Genomic DNA, 18,016 nt, shown 5'->3' with positions numbered 1-18,016 from the left:
TTCAAGTTTACATTACCAGGACAGAAGCCAATAAATGACAACATAAAAAGGGAACACGCTTCATTTCTAATATTAGTAAAACTGAAACATTCAAAAAAGGAAAGTTCAGACAGCTATATCACTACCTTATTTGTATACATGAAACACAGCACAACTAATGAATTAAAGATTAATGCTAGGTTTGAAAGAGGATGAGAGCATCAGCTACTGCTTTCCAGGGATTTAAAAAAAAATACTTTGGAAAATGTGTACAAGGCCTGTACATCTAATTATGCTTCTAAAGGCCAAGGCTTCCTTATAAATGCAGTATCCATATACTGCTGGAAGAATGCACATATACATAATTTTCAGATTTAGGATATCGGTTTAGGATTTTATAGTATCATAGACTATCATATATTATCATAGATTAAAAAGTGTTTTATTAATTTTACAATTTTTACAAAGATGACGAACTTGCATTGAATGAGAGGGAGAATAGGGATTAATTTACCCAACTCTTCACATTCTGAGAGATTTTATAAAGGAACATTATAATAAAAAAACATGGATTGAGCTAGAAATGATAATGACTTTTCAATTGCTTTAAGTACTTCTCTCATTTTTTCTATGCTTTAAAGTTGTCTGCAAAGAAAGCTGGATGAATCCAGGTTCACAGGAATGTTTAAGTTTGATATGAAACAATAAAAATATGTGGTAATCTCCATGTTCCCCTAAGGCATTAACAGGGTTCGAATGACTAGATATTACTTCCCTAGAAATAAACCCTGCTCTCTTGAACAAAACTTACAGTGAACTCTGTGACAAGATCATAATACATTCTTCTACAACACCAATACTCTCCACAAATGAACACAACTTTTTTGGGGGGGAGAACAGCTTCTTTGTGTGCATAAACATGCTCACATACAAATGGAGGATATGAAATATATGACGTGAAAAAAGCTTTATTAGAAACAAGAAAGGAGAAATGTTCCTCCCAAAAAATGCATAATTTGAATTCATAAGCCTTATGTTTGCTTATCCTATAATTTTTTTTTTATTTATTTAACAGCTTACTATTAATTTTTAAATTGAGATTACCCTGTGGTCTATTCACCTTCCCAGAGAAGGCAGGTCTTCTCTGTGTACAATGCAAAAGCTTGGGGGAAAGCAGAACCTTGAGTCAATTCCATATTCCCGACAGCCCAGCTGACAACAGAGAGAAAGAATAACTGGCTACTGGAAACGGTGGCCAAACATTTTCCAATACAGAACAGGCTAAGGCCCCTGATGTGACGCTCTTGTGCAAGCTCATTCCAAATGTAACAGCACTGTCCTGACCAGTATTTATTTATAGACAGAATTAATACAGATGTGCACTCCTTCCTACAGCCTCCCTATAAATCACATGCACAGGCACACACACACATACATATACATATGCACATATATACATATACACAATACAGTAGTGAAGAAATTTCCCATCTTTCTCCCTTCCCTCCTATATAATGAAATGTATCTTCAGGCCTCGCTAAAAGCTCATTCACGGTTGTCTCACATTGACATTTTTTGCCTTGGTGAAATAACGATCAATGCAGAGCTCTCAAGCATAGAAAAGTTCTTCTGATCAGCAAAGTGAATTTCACATTGCATTTCTGAAAAGCAGAGTAAATTAAAGGTTTAACCATGACATACAGAAAGGAGAAATCAGCAAGCTATCATTTTGAGAACACAAACACATAGACAACTTGCACAAACTGGCTTTGAGTTTACATACTGGTGTGCAAAATGAGCAGTGTTTATCCCTGTAGAACAATAAATTAGACTCCTTCATTTGTGGCAAATGGCCATACGAATATTTTACTATTTCTTTCTGTCCCTCAATCGGTACATGTGTGTGCCTCTACACACTCGTGTACTTTTTCCTCACAGCAATTAAATGGAGTGGAAAATGGACGTCTAGAATGACCCTTCCTAAAATCAGTATCCTCTGACCTGAATGCAACAGTGTGAGCTGCTGGGTGGGCAGTGCTAGCGGACACTGCTGTTCTTCTGAGAACACGCCTCCTGAATGCCACATAGAAGTTGTTGAAGCACTCCTGTCTGGGTTCACACTGCGCGGTACTTACGTGATGGTGTCAATCATATCCAGTCCCATTTCAACACAGCAATGGGCATGATCTGTTTTGGGCTGGGTCAATCCTGAAACACAGTAGTAACAGTCCCCTAGGATTTTTATTCTTCTGCAGTGGTTTTCCTTTAATAAAAACAGAATGGGAAAAATTTTACTATTCATATAAATGTTCCAATATTTACTGGATAAAATCTTCTCCAATACTATGGAATCATTCAGGGAATCCTTTTGTGCTCAAATGAAGTAATCTACAGTTCATGAAATCTGGGTTCCCTGTATAGAACAGCTGATATATACATACTCGTTTGTTTGTTTATAAACAAACATATATATATACTGGAGATCAGCCCTGCATTGTTCAACACACAGGGGGTAACACTGCTTAAAACTATAGTTCTGAAGAAATATTATTCCCTTGCCCTCACATTACGTCAGTATGAATTCAAGATTCGTAATAAGACTTCACTTCTACATGACTCCAAACCAAAGGACTGAAGCCAAACAACTACTGAACATCAGGAAATGTTTGTATTCTGAGAAGCTTTTGTTTCAAATCCAGTTCCAGCTTACCAGGAAAGACGATGTATTATCTGTAAAGGTACACACGTTTGTGCATTCCCAATTCATAAATCACAATTTACAGTGCGCCATGATCAGTGTAAATATGACACGCTCACAGATCAGATGATATAGGCAGTTTGTATTGCCGTTGAATTTATCTCCCGTTTGCAACGGTTTAATTTCTACAGCCAAAGAGATCTGGCTAAATCTCTCCTGTTTTGAAAAACCACGTGACGATTGCTACATTGATCTGAGTAGAAAGTTTACTTACAAACAGGGAGCACTTAACAAAATACCTTTAACAAAGCTTTAACTAATAGAGTTTAACAAGACTTTAACTAATAAACTATGAGGAGACATGAAGAGATGCAGCTTTATTATGGTAACTTCTAACCATTTAGAGCATGGCACAGAAAAGTAAATAACCTGATTAAATGAATCCAACTTACGCAGCTGGGACTATGCCAGTAAGTGCCATGCAAAATTAACTCTTCTGAATATGATGAGAGAGGATTAACAAAAATATGATTCCTCCCCCAGCAGTGTGCTATATAGACTTGACTTCAGTGGCACAGAAAGGGAAAAAAAAAAAGTGGTAGTGGAATTTAAAATGTCTGAAAAAAAATTACCTAATCATACTGGTTCAGCTTCTCATACAGGCACACACTCTCACTCAGTCTCCTACCTACAAGAATCAAAACCTTCCTCAGTTGACCACGCTCTCTACGTCATTACCCATATTCCAGCTCAGAAGTGACGGTTATGCCTAGAGCGATCCCTTTCTCTCTGATAACGTCATACACCAGCATTCGGGGCTTGTTATTACACACTCTTCCAGCTGCAGGCATTCCCATGTCTGTCTTCTTTGTAAATGATTCCAAGTATTGAACAAATGTTATAAAACGAGAGTTACTTCCGTTCAGGCACGGAAGAAGGCATGCTAACGCTGTTTGGGAAAATTGATTTGTCTACTTGTTTTTATGAGTTAAGCAGTAAATTCAGATCTCGAAACAGAGAAGAGAGCCATCTTTTTGGATATGCTTAACTAGCAGAAAAGGCTTTTCTAAGAGTGACTGCTTAACATTTCTTCTGCTGTACAGCAGGATTTTAAATATACCACTATTTATCATTGCTAATATACATTTTAATGAATGCAAGCATAAATATTCTAGAAGCGTTATCACCAAGGCCTTAGAGTATTCCCACAGCCTATAGCCACAAAATGCCTCACCAATTTTACTTAAGAGTTTTAATTGGTTATTTTGAGATCCTTGGCTAAATGGTATTATATGAGTAAAATAAATATCGATGTACACAAAATAATATGCAGACATCTAAATCTGTTCTGACACAAAACAGGCCTTCTGACTCAAGGTTTTTGGAAGAAATCACTAAGGTTTTAAAAGAAACCACTAAGTTTTTTAGTAGAAACCACTTAATTATACTGTCAAAATAAGCCACTTTTTAAAAATTGTGGGCAAATCTTGAAGCGGTAGAGGGCACTCAGTAGTTAAAGCTGGAACCTACTTTCCAAAATAAATCCAGTTTTGCCACACCTTACAATCCTCTATAAAGCCCTTTTCATCTTCAAATTTGGTATGCATAATTTGTGGCCAGGTAATGACTATTTAACCCAGCTGAAAGTTATTCAGAAAAGCCATTTCAGTAATCTGGGGCCGACAATATGTATCTGTTAATCAATCAGTGTTCTCTCCTATTCAGTGTTTACCTCCAAAATGGCTCATTTCTAATGACTTGGTTTATAGAGCAGTACTGTACGTTTATAATGGGGTACACAAAATTATTGTCAGGCTGGCACAGCACAGTCTATCAACCTGGAAGACAGGAAAGGGAAAAAAAACAGAATAGAGCTTGATCCATCACCACTTTCCCAAGTCACTTTATTACTTGAGCAGGAGAAAAATAAAAGAAAAAAAGTGCTACAGCATTTTCTAGAGAGACATTAATTTTGATGGAAGACATATGGCTATATCACCTGCTGTTTTTCAAACCACCACTCTGTTTCTTATCAGATGTTATCCCCACTGTCCTTATTTATAATAAATTAATATACAGTAATCTCTAGCAAAATATTGTTTTATTTTTCTCGACGTGTGAAGCAGACTTCTACAAACTTCCAGCTTTGTAAGAGCAATCGTTTAAAGGACTGATATGCGAATTAACAAAACAAACCCGTTCCCTCTCTTTGTTTTGTTTCCTCAGCAACTTTCAAAGAAGCCCTTGACTCGGCAATATTTTCCACATTTGTGACAGTGATGAATTCAAGTATGGTAGTTACAAATTCTAGTCACAGTTGACACAAGCAATGCCTGCTTAGAAACAGCTAATAATTTGGTTTTATGCACAGGATAAAAAGCCCCAGAGATTGCTAGCACTGCATTAGCCAGGCAGCTTGCCCACCTGCAGTGCTTCACTGAGATGTTTCCAAGCAGATCTGCAGAATTCCCTCTGGCACAACTGTCAGTCACAGGGTTTGTCAGTGTGAAGTGGAAGCCCAGCTCAGAATGCAGAGGATACTTCAAAGTTGCTAAGATCTTTCTTTACGCTTTCAGATAAGCACTTCATAAGGTAGTTCATTCCACCTATCTCTTAGGTAGAATGGGGCAGGGGGGTGGTGCCTTCTGTTTCAAACAACTCCGGGGTTTTTGTTGTCGTTGCGGTTCTTTATTTAAAGGCATTTTGCAGAAAGACCGAAGTCTGCCAACTTAGAATGCAAAACTGGAAATTCAGACCATTAACTCCCATTGGAAAAGTCTTGTAGAAAGAAAAATCTACTATATGAGTCAAAAATTGTTTTGCACACTTAGGGTAAGGCTTTTTTTAATAAAAAGTAAAGTGAAAATAATTTACAGTTTGTAAAAAAAATAATTATATATATATATCTATATATATCTAAAAAGGTTGTCTCAAAGAAATAACAAATTTTAAGGTGCTTTCAGACCTCTCCCAACAGAATACATAAGCAGACAACTAGGTGTTGTCTTGAACAGAGAGATTGTACTGGATAAGTGCAAAGTCTTTTTTTTTTTAATCGTCTATTCAAGTAAGTACTTTTTTGTTACACCCAAAGTCAGGGATGCTCAGTACATTATTTTTGTTTCTTGTAACACTGTCAGGTATGAGAAGATCCTCTTTAAAGCTTTTATTTATTTTAGAGATGGCATATGCTAATGCAGGAAAGAGTCCCTGCTCTGTCTTCTGTCACTGCAACAATCTATGTATTTCTCATACACTCATGTGTCATCCTGGTATGTGAGTACCTATCAAAGGGAGGCAAAAAAGAAGGTCAGATAGATTACAATTTTAAAAAGCAAGACTTTAAAAACTAAACATTGAACTTCTCTCTCTCATAACTCAAAAAACTGCAGTGGAACTACACCAAGGATGAATCTGACCCTCTGTCACTTAATTCCAAGATGTTTTATGCTTATACACATTCATTTCTTTTTCTGCGAACCTGCTAACAACCTGATTTGCAGGTGTGCTCTTCGGATTTTTACTGTTTTACCCTCCCTGGAATCCCAATCTGTGAGTAGGAGTGATTTTATTTATCCATAAATTAGAAAGACACTTTTTTGCTGTTCCTACTAAAAAAATCTGCGTCAGCTAAGGTATACAAAAAGATTCTTTACCATATTGAGCCAATTTGGTTTTAGTTATGCTGTGTAGAGTAAGAGAAAATATTAATAAGGCCTAAAAAAAGATGCATAAGCAGTGATTTCCATTTCCCCTAACTCAGACCCTATCAGAGTTACACTCTCCTAGAATGCTCTTGGGCATGAGCAGTAATAACAGTTTTGTTTAGGCTAGAAAAATGTGAACAAGAGCTTGGTCACTACCTATGATGCTTAGTGATTGCAACATTAGAGTCTTAAAAAAAAAAAAGAAAAAAAAAAAAAAGGAAAAAGAGAAAACCAAAAGCAACACAGCAACATGTGTCCAGGTTCAGCTATTTAAGTGTTGGGGTAAAAGGGAGGAGATCTATTAGGCCTGGACTTACACTGAAGGCTTTACTCTCTCAGGGAAAGGCTTTGGCATTCTCACCAAACCTCGGACTTCAGCATGAGTGAGACCTCTGGGCATCGCCCCTTCATAGCTGGAAATCAGTTCAAGAGCAGCACTGCAGCAGGGGAGCGGAAGGAGATGCGCAGGCACTACAGGGAGCAGCTCTTGAGTTCAAAAACCCTTCACGCCTCCTCCATCCGTTCACTGCCTGACACTGAATCGGTGGGGAGAAAACCCACTGCCCTACTCCCTGAAAAAAATACTGTTAGCTAAATGTTTTCTTCACACATTGAAGAGAAGTCTTGGGTAGAGGGAAACCACCAAAATGCAAATCTCTGATGGCCCAGTTTTCACTAAGAGTAGAATTAATTCTCTGGGGGTAGTGGTGAACTACTAGGGCTGAAGAAGGAATATACACTACTCTCCTGGCTCTGTCACTGCTGTCTGGAGCTTTGTCACTGGGGCCTAGCAGTGCCACAGAGACACCCTTCCTTACAGACGTTCAATAAGCCAAAAGGAAGATCAACGACCTTAGGGAAGGACCCATCACAGAATTACTTCTGTGCTTTATTCCCCTTCATATTTTTCCTCTTGTTTTCCTTCCTTCTTGGTTTATCAGTCATTTTCTTTTGGAAAGACACACTCCAACAGCTTCCTCTGAGAAACCTGCTGTGCTCATAGCTGAACTGTTTGTATCAGGTAGGCAAAGGGGATCAAATTTTCAGCTCATATTAATCAGCATGGCATGGATTTCAGGGGAACTACACTAATTTATACCAGCTGTCCCTCTAATCCTCAGGGACCCAAGCCATAATTCAATAATCCAGGCTAACCACATCACAGTTACAGTCCTTTCTTAGTTATTACAGTATAAAATTACTACAGGGGAAAAAAATGCAAAGCACCTTCAAAATTCCCCAAAGATGTAAAATAGCAATAAAATGCATTCCCTGTTTATCTCTCTTCACAAGCCTAGAACTTCATCCTGCTTCCAAAGAGGTCTTGAGAGAGGACAAGATAGGATTCACCACTGTTACCACTGCATCTTATTTTCGATGTATTTAGCATGTGCAGCATACTTACCACTTTACAGCACTTTAATGCCAAAGTGCCATTAATATCAATAGAAAATTGCATTAGAAAGCTTTGAATCACTCTAGAAGTTAACATAAATTTGTCTATATTACAGGTGTGTACAGAGACACAAAAGAGACTTCCAGCAAGAATAGTATTTTCTACTGCATCCTCTAAAGGCAGAATGACATCTCTATTCAATTTCATTAAATTTATCCAATATATTGGAACAGAAGTGGAAAACAACTATATTTTGGCTATCATGCTGTATAAATATATGCATCCATACATATATATGCGCACATATAACATGCACAGATACACATTTCTGCAAATTTACCTACATTCTCTTGCTTATATACACAACATTTGCGACAAACACAAATTTTAATATTCATCCTCTGGACTACCGATACACTAAGCAAGGTGGCTCAGCCTGACAGTTATGGGCCAGACACCAGTTCTGAGCCCTGCCTTTCAACAGGTTTGAACACAGACTGGTAGAAGATATCTGGGCGTTGATAACTGTTCCTGGCATTACTAGTCAACTCCTTTCTTTATGCAGAGGTATAGGGAATGCCTTACTGCTCCAAGAACCTTTGGAAGGGCATAGTACAGTGCTCTGCTCTTAAGGAAATGGTGAAGGACAAGCCACCTTCCTGCAGGGTCATAGAGGAAAAGGCAGTGAATTCCATGGAGTTCATTGGAAGGCTGTACAGTGCAACTAAGCAATACCATATCAAGTTATCAATTTAAGTTCAGTGCATGGTGAGAGGGAGAGATACTTTATAAGAGATCAGTTCACATTTTTGATATTTACACTTCCGTTTCTTTCCTTCAGCTCTATAATTCCGTTTTGTGCACAAAAGAGCTTTAGAGAAAAACAAAACCAAAAGCATTCCACGAGAAGTATAACCCAGTGAAAATCTCTTAGACTGCAGAAGTATTCACAAAAGATGCTGCTAGATGCAGAAAAAAAATGAAGAAATGGTTTTAGATTCACATGCAAAACACTTCTTAGAACCCTACTATGAATATCCTGAATAGGCCCTCTTTCTGTGCTGATGAAAAGTGAGCCTACTTAGGCTAACTTCTAACAGCTAAATCTGTGAAAATCATAGAATGGTTTGTGTTAGAAGGGACCTTTAAAGATCATCCAGTTCCAATCCCCTGCCATGGGCAACCTTCCACTACACCAGGTTGCTGAAAGCTCCATCCAACCTGGCCTTGAACACTTCCAGGGATGGGGTAAACACAACTTCTCTGGGCAACCCGGTCCAGTGTCTCACTACCCTAATCATAAAAAATTTCTTCCTTATATCTCATCTAAATCTACTCTCTTTCAGCTTAAAACCTTTGCCCCTTGCCCTATCACTAGTAAAAAGTCTGTTGCTGACTTTTTTATAAGCCCCCTTTATATATTGAAAGGCCGCAATAAGGTGTCCCTTGAGCCTTCTCTTCTTCAGGCTGAACAACCCCAACTCTCTCTCAGACCTTCCTTCATAGGAAAGGTGTTCCAGCCCCCTTGTCATTTTTGTTACTCTCTTCTGGACCCACTCTAACAAGTCCATGTCTGTCTTGTGCTGGGGGTCCCAGAGCTACATGCAGAGTTTACTCACACCATCTGCAACTTTCATTAACGACAAACAGTAATTCATATTACTTTTTTTTTCAGTAAAGCTAAAAGATTTACCAACATGGTTTCCCTGTGTAACATCCAAATCTATTTTAATAACTATGCTGAATGTGGGCCACAACATGCGAGAGATTATTGAAGCCAGTTTATCAGATAAACTTCATAGTCAAATCCTGAGTGTAATGAAGTGACATGGAAATTACAACCAGCTCCATTACATTGCAGTGTGCCAGTAGTGATAATACACTTTTGAAAACTCTCCAGCCCATTACAAAATTTCATTGAATCCTGTCAATAATTGCATACACATTTTAACTTTTATTTTCACCCAGGTTTTGAACTGTGGGTTTAAAAATGGAAACAATTATTTTGATAACCTTTTAATGGAATAATACCTGTAAATAGTAACTTTACCAATTTGCACTATTTCTTGCACATCTGCTAGTCCCAACATAAAAAGCCTTGAGCTAACTGCCATACTCCATAGAGTTCAATTTAGCAGGGTAATGGAGACATACTCATAGCAATAAACAGTTTGTACAGACTTAACAAGAAGAGGTTCTATAGAGAGTGGCAGAAGTAATAAGACAGGAAAACAAAGCTGGTTACAGTATAGGAAGTACCATAGAAAATGGCTCGATAGACTCTGATTGAGGAAAGCTGGCAATCTCCAGATGAGCAAATGTAAGTCATTACAAATTATCTACCATCATGGGAGCCATATCATACATAAACAAATGTAGAATTATTCAGGATAGTTGTAAAAAGGAAGACATTTTGCTTCAAATGTTTCCCCTCAATTTTATCAGCGATTATATATACTGACCTGCAATAACCTACTGGTTCTTGGCCTAACTTTTCTGTGCATTCTCATTCTCACAATACATTCCTTCCCTACTCCACATGGAGAGTAATTTTACAAAACCAGGAGGTTAAATGGTTTTAGTCCTGGAGAGTGAGAACCTATTTAACAGTCATATATGTTTATTTACTTGGAAATGAAAATGGATTTTAGGGAGAATATTTTACACAATCACAGGAATGTTGCTTCTGGAGGCATGGTGCCCCCCAAGATGAGGAGAGGTCCTGACAGCTGCTCTCCCAGTGCACTGCTATGCCCCACGTAACAGATTCTGCACATGGCCAATGGACTCCAGGTCGGACTGTGTATGCGGAGTACATATAGATAGCTAAAATATGCACCTAGCTTGTCAGTGAGACTGCCTCTACAACAATGAAGGGAAATAGGCTCTTCTGGAGTGCAATTAGATGTCCCCCTTGGATGAACCGTACTCCAGAAATACCTTTCTCTATGCTAACTGCATGAGGAGTCAAAACAATTAGTTTTAGTACAAATGCCCACATTTCAAGAATCTGAAGCTGATCAGAATAATCTAACACAGTCCTATACAAACTCAGGAAGAATTTAGTAATTTACCACAAGCATGCAAAGCGTGACAAGAGTTACGACAGCGAATTGGCATAACAAGCACAGTACCCTCTTACCTAAAAAATACCATGAAGGAGGTTAGACAAGACCTCAACTCTATGGTACCTGTCCATTTATATGTTCCGACAATACTTAAAGTGTGTGACATTATCTTTCTCCCCGGAAAACTGTCCCACAGACATTTACTTTAACTTCACACGATACACACATCATTAGTCCCTGATTCTACAGAGTTGCAGGCATATTCATTAAGACCACTTTAACTTAAGAAAGCTTACTTCCTAGGTCACTCTAGAAGACCTCTCCAGATGGCTGTTTAGAACCAGCCTCATGCATTATCAGCCTCGGTGGGATCCTATGTCTGCACTGACTATCAAGGGAACTTGGGGAGACAAGTCTCCTTAAAACTAGCCTTCGTAAATATTCCCCTCGAGTGCACACTTACCAATTTCAACAAAGAAGGGTTACGTGCTGTAAGTTTATATCCATGTTTTCCAGCACTAACTTTCCTGTCTTACCCAGCCCAAAAAACTTTGTTCATTTTATATTTAAAAAATACATCATAATTATCTTCATACAAACTAAAAGCATTCTATAGATTCAATAGAATCAATTTCTTGAAGTGATTTATTTTAGGAATAGCTAGTTCAAAGCACAGCAAAGGAATGACTGTTCTTGACACAGTTAAAAAAATCCAACACAGAAAAGCTGATTAAAAATATTACTTACTGACCTTTGCCTAAGGCTCAGCAGCAATGTTGTTAAGTTCAATACCTTTGAGGCTGAACAGGTACAAAAAGCCACTTCAGTAACATTGCAATTTGGAAAGTAAAAATATTGAAAGCTGAGAAGGTAATCAGGGAAGGATGCTAAATCAAAAATGAAAGAAATAAAAATAGACTAAGCCTACAAATACTGTTAAAGCTCGAAGGTACACATAACTGCAAAAGGAAATAACAAGGAAGTGGTGTGTGTGAGCCTGGCTAATAGAAGAGATGCCAAAAGTGGTACAAGCAAGTAAAACCTTTCATTCAGAATATCAAAATCCTCTTCTAGTGATGTCCTTTAAAAAGAACCTAAACTTCATTTATCCTTATCCACTTGTAAATGGAAAATCTTAGAAGTACAAGATGCAATAACAGGGAAGCTGAAAGGGAAATAACTGAATCTGTAGACACAAATAATTGATTCTCCACATAAATTAGATGCAGGAAGTATGGGAAAAAAATCTACCACAGAAAAGACTAATTAAAGAAGATCAAAACTTCTCTAAAAAGCAAAGCTGTTTCATTACAGTGCAGGATGCTGGAGAAATACCTCCTCTTTTCTGTTAAGATGACTTATTTTAGGTATAGCTGAACTGTATCACAAGCTAGTGGAGCTGTGACCATGAGAATACCCAAGCAGGGGCATGTGCAACTCTGTGTGACGCTCCACGGGTAACTTCAGTCTTCAGAGCATCTCTCATTCACAGTGAATCCATGCCACAGATAAAGCATGACGAGAAAACGCACAGTGTATTAAAGAAGACAAAGAGAAAATATACAGTGTATTAAAGCAATAAGGCACCCAGCCTGTGCCATGTGCCCAAGTATTCCTTGGGAACATAAAACCAACATGATGCAAATGATTATATCTCATTAAAATTTGTCACTCTTACAAGTAAGCTTAAGAATTACAAACTGGAAGCTAGCTATAGTGTTAAGGTTTAATCGCAAGGCATCTGAAGAGCTCATGCAAAGATCAGTTGTTTAAAACGTTCATTGATAATACGTAATGTGGAATTACTATCATTAGGGCAAAATCTGAGACTGCACAAAGCTACTCTGCTTAACTAAAACTGGAAGAAACTGAGGAACTTCCAAAGTAACAGCCTGAACTAAGTAGATTAAGCCTGAACAGCAGATAAAATCCAATAGAAATTAATGCGAAACTATTCTATTTGAACTATTCCTAAGCCTTATGACAAACTTAACTAACTGCGTAACTTCAGGGAAGCGGCTTGCTATTGTTGTGTACAATCCCAAGGGAACCTCTGCAGGATGGGCAAACTTACCCAAAATGGTTATAGAAAACCAGGGTGCCTGAAGGCTGTGACATTGCAAGTACTCCAGTAACCAGACATACAAACGAACCCTGAGGCATTCTCTGATGTCTGTCAAAGGCGAAGTTGCGCTCCCACAAGGACAGCAATATTGTCACTCATATTTGTTTAGCTTTATATTTTCAAGACTCACTTTCCTTTCTTCAAAGTGACTGAAGGTGGCCCCAAGACTCAAAAGTTATTGAGGAGACCACAAAGTCCCATGTAAAATATGACTACCTAAGATTGTTTCTTTAAGAAACCAAACAGGGCTATTGTGAAAACAGAAAACATGCCACCATTTTAAGTACAGTATTCTGGTCACTACTTTTCCTAAAAAAAGACTCAGTGACTTGTAAGGTAAAACAGCCCGTACAAGATAAGCACTTGAAAAATATATTTTCTCTAAAGGTGAATAAAAAAGAAAGGACATGGTAAAAGTACAAATAATTTCTAGTAGGGAGTAAGACGATCAGGAATTTTCTTCCATCTCTATGAACAGAATGCACAAGCAAACTTTCAAAGGAGTTGAATGACCATAAACTGAAACCTAAGTTTTGCCTTCAGAATGCCCTGTTACAAACTGTAACTATATTGGAAGCTATCGTGATTAAAAAAAAAGGTGTAGCATTTCAAAAAGAGCAAAACCGTTTGCCTTACCAAAAAAATCAAACAAACAGCATATAGAAAGAAAGAAAAGTCTAATGCTAAAGTGCATCTAAAAGAACGACAAAATTTAGGATCAAATTGTCCCAGATCCCTCAACAGGAATTTTTTTATCTTCTTCTGAAGCACCCGGTTCTGGTCAGCTTCAGAGCTATACTGTCAAAAAGAAAAGACTCGCTATTCCTACAACGTGTCAATGTGCCAAAATGCCAAGACAGGGATTTTTTCTAAGCACTACAGTTTCAGGATAGGACAGTCGTTTTAACAAGGGTTGTCATAAACTGCCCTTCCAGTTCACATTGCTTCCTAAGAAGCAGCAACACACCGCATGCACGCTCACAGATCCCGCTTTAGTAGTCACAGGGAACATACCTATCACCATTCGATTCTTCTTTCTAATTTTTCTTTTACTACATCATTCTGAATACTAAAGCACAGCATTGTTTTAAAATCAGCCCAGTCCTCTGTTTTGATCTAATAATGAATATCTAGAAGTTGTTTTAACCAAAAGATAGGAATCCTTCTGAAAAATTACACTTCTCAGCACATTTCTTCTGACTGTAGGAGACACAATAACTAGTCTCCCTTTAACTCAGCAGAAGGCGCCAAGGAAAGCTCATATGTTCTGTCCTTAATCATACCCTGGTGCAGCACAGTAGGAACTAGAAGGACAAGCAAATAACAAATTTTCACATAGCTGAAAGAAACCATGAGATCTAATTTCAAATTTGGAAAAAGAATGCATGCAAGCTGAACAGAAAATCTAAGGCTTTTTAGCTCCTCTGCCATCTCCAATCTGCTTCTTCCCTGACAAACAACTGACCTTGTACCAAAAGCTGGCATCTGCCTGGTACCCTGGCTTCAGGTGTCACTGACACCTCCAGTTGGCTGCACCTGGCCACCGCTAAGAGAGCAACCATGGTGCAGTAGCCATCTCCCCGGCTTCAGTGCCACGTCACACGTCATAGGCACGTGCACTTCTGTGTGCACATATGTGATCTCATGTTATGTCACAATTATCCCGTGTTATTACACTGCCTTGTGTTTCATGGTTATGATGACTCTACAAATGATAGCATTATAAGACTAATGATCATCTGCATGGCAATCCCATTTCTAACGTATACATCTTATACATGGTATACATGGGACCTGTTCTCTCTATGAGGCCCTGACAGTACTTCCAGTAATGAATTGGTTACACAAAGGTTTTTGAGTATTTAACAAGTTCATACCAAAAAAATGCACCGCCATTGGATCTCTATTCAATGCATCTAAGTTAATCTTCTGTATTTCTTGGAAAAAAGGAACACACAACAGTTGCTCTCTGTTATGACTTGAACAGTAGTGCAAATCAGGACATAGCACGTGACCAAATGATAAACCATTTAACTAAGAATAGGTCTTCCTCAATTCGGGCATATTGTGGAGCAAAAGATTTCTTTCTCCTTGGGGTCCTTGAGACCTGTTTATCAACGGGGAGCCATAGATGCAAACTGTCCACAGGCTTCAGATCTCTGAAGACTACATCAAGGAGAAGTGAGTTTGGAATGAAAAAATGTGGATGCTGTTGATGTTGGGGAACTAAAGACATATGTTCTCTAGGCTGCTGCTCAGAGTCTGAAGACAAGATAGCTAGATAGTGAAGGAGCATAATTTATGTGGAGGTGATACTTCTCAGCAATGAAGGCTCTGAGGACATGGCTGGCAAACAAGATAGATACGATTAAGTTTTGCTTTTTACAAGGGGAAAACACATTTTCAGCATATTGTTGAATGTAATTTGAAACAAGATGTGTGACTTTTTCAGGCACAGCCATTCCTCTCATTTCTTGTCAAATACTTGTGGTACCATTAGACTGCTAGGAGTTACAGCCAAGGAACATTTCCCTCATTTTCTTTTCCTTGGGGACTTGCACAATGTAAGTGCAATGACCAAAACATAAACATCAGTTATGATACGGACTCCATTTTGCCTACAATAGCCTCTCTGAAAAGCTACCATCATTTCTGTGACAAGAAGTGCTCGTGTGAAGAACTAAGTCTACTCTCTAGCTTCTTATTATCACAGAAAGTAGTTTTATGCTATACTGCCAATATTTTCATATTTTCCATTATCCTGGTTTTTTCCATGCAGCATAGAAATGTAAATATTGAAATATTTTCTCTGTTTTGTGCAAACAAAACCAATGATGAGCACTGAAGGCCTTCAAGGAGGGGGAAGAAAAGTATATTTAAAAATAGCGACTTAAGCTTTTTTCCTAAACAATTAAAATAGAGTGTTTTCTCTCCAGAGTATTAATAAAAAAAGGAAGCTTTAGAAATTCATGACACATGGGGCTAAATCAGTCTATTACAGATTTATAACCTGTGTAACTCATGCATCATTTTTCAGAAGGGAATTTAAATTAAATTGAAATAAGAATGTTGTACTTACTGTAGCTAATTCATCAAATTTGCCAAAGAGCTCATTCAGCAGCTTCACCAGCTCTTGGGCAGTACATTGTGATGCCAAACTAGTGAACCCCACAATGTCTGCAAACAAAATGCTGTGAAGAAGGAAAAAGACATGGAGACATCAGTAGAGAAGACATTTTCAAATTCTCATCCTCTTTTATACCACAAATGTAACCCAAAGCACAAACTCAAACAAGCCCTGAAACGCTACCAATAAAGTGCTATTTGGAACCAAAATGAAAAAGATTCAGTTAAATAGGCATCAGTCTCATGCTGTCAACTGTTGTAGAGAACCCTGGGACACTTTTAATGCCTATATACGTATGTGGTGTAGATTCATGAGGTTCCCCTGTAAGTACTCCAGGAGCACACAGAACAATTGCTTCTCCTCTTTACAGCTGGGATCTTCTCAGCTTGATTGGTTTCAAAGACAGTTCTTGCACCAGTAGGGTTCCACAGCCAAATTGATAAAGCTTGCATGAGGTTTAGTAAATACTGAAAGAGAAGAGGTAACTTGCACACAGTAGCTCTGTGGTGTGGTCTTACTGCTCCCTGTGAGGGGCTAGCATCCACAGCATCAGGCCAGGCTTCTCTGTACTGTGCTGTGCGGCTGAGGTAAGTGTCCAGCATCCATCAGCGTTAGCAAGGTTTTAATGTCCAACAGTTTAATCTGCCTTAACAATCCCTACCCATCTGTGATGATAAAGGGAGCACGATAAATGATAAAGGATGAAAGAAGCACAGATACTAGTGTGATAGAAAGAATAAAAATTCTTGGGCAGATCCTGAAATTTGAGAGAGTATGAAGCTATGATCCATTTAATTATTTAGATTCCTTAATCTGTTGGCAGAGGCCCGTAGCCCACTGCAGGAACCTAATGCATTTATCTCCAATACTCAGACTATAAATGTCAAACAAGCCTTTCTTTATGCAAATGCTAACAAACACTCCCAGGCTACATGGCCTAGGTATACTTAACATAGTGTAAAACTTAGATCGCAAATTGAAAGTTAAGCATTATGTACTCCCTTTTCTCTCAACATACCTTCACTCTGTATATGAAATAGGAGATGCTAGAAAAGCAGGACTAATAAGTCTACTGTTTCCCATTGACCCAAACCAACTCTGAACTCTCCCAATAAGCTCCAAAAAATTGAAAATAGAACTCCTAAATCAGCCCCTGTTCTGGAATTTCATTTAACCCGGTTGCTAAAATCCCTTGTCCACCAGAGCAGGTTAGGTAATGCATCCCAGCACAAAACCCACTCATCCAAAGTTCAACGACTTTGACCTACAAAAGAAGCCTCTATGTTGTCATGTTAACCCTTGGGGCGGTCTCCCCACACTCTTCTCCTTTGAGCATGCTTTATGAGAACATTGCTCAAGATGGCTCTGGTTCACAGAAAAAATAGCTATTCCATTCCTATCCTGTTTAAACACAACTAAAAGCTTTCTCAAAATAAAAACATATATTTCTTAAAATAAAACATAAAAACATTGCATTTAGTTAATTTTACTGATTTGTGTCTCTCCTATCATGAATGTGAACCACCCAAGTGATGGGTAAGGTAAAAGGCATGAACAGAGTGCAACAATGCCAGCAAAGTACTCTGCATATTTGGCTGTGGAGATCTACTTATTCTCTTAATTCTCGATTGGCATCCTTGTTGTTTGACAGACCAGGGTTGGTCTTTCTGGAAATTCATCAGTTAACATCAAATCGTCCTCCTAAATTCCTGGAAGATTTTCAGATGTACTTAAATGTGCATCAGGGTCTTTCATACAGTTTGCTTATGACCCATTTGCTCTATGACCTAAATTCACATCAGGATTCATACAGTCGAAAAAGACACATGGAAGAAACCAACAACGACAATTTTTGCAATCCAACATGCCACATAGTTTCCAGGTTTGAGTTAGATACTGTTAGTATGGAAGGGGGG

The 18,016-nt window shown here is 38.3% G+C and overlaps 1 protein-coding gene across 1 annotated transcript in view; it reads right to left on the bottom strand.

The window, feature by feature from the left end:
- Nucleotides 1-18,016, bottom strand: part of ADCY1 (adenylate cyclase 1) — a 157,364-nt gene that overhangs the window by 61,125 nt on the left and 78,223 nt on the right. Inside the window, exons 4-5 of the mRNA XM_074575654.1 lie at nt 16,053-16,164; nt 2,115-2,242 (exon numbers count right to left, since the gene is read on the bottom strand). Coding sequence (XP_074431755.1) covers nt 2,115-2,242; nt 16,053-16,164 — 240 coding nt within the window. The remainder of the gene's footprint in view (nt 1-2,114; nt 2,243-16,052; nt 16,165-18,016) is intronic.

The sequence above is a fragment of the Larus michahellis genome, chromosome 2, assembly GCF_964199755.1.
Source record: "Larus michahellis chromosome 2, bLarMic1.1, whole genome shotgun sequence".
Taxonomy (NCBI): Eukaryota; Metazoa; Chordata; class Aves; order Charadriiformes; family Laridae; genus Larus; species Larus michahellis.
The sequence above is the reverse complement of the archived record's forward strand: the minus strand, read 5'-3'. Positions and strand labels throughout refer to the sequence as shown.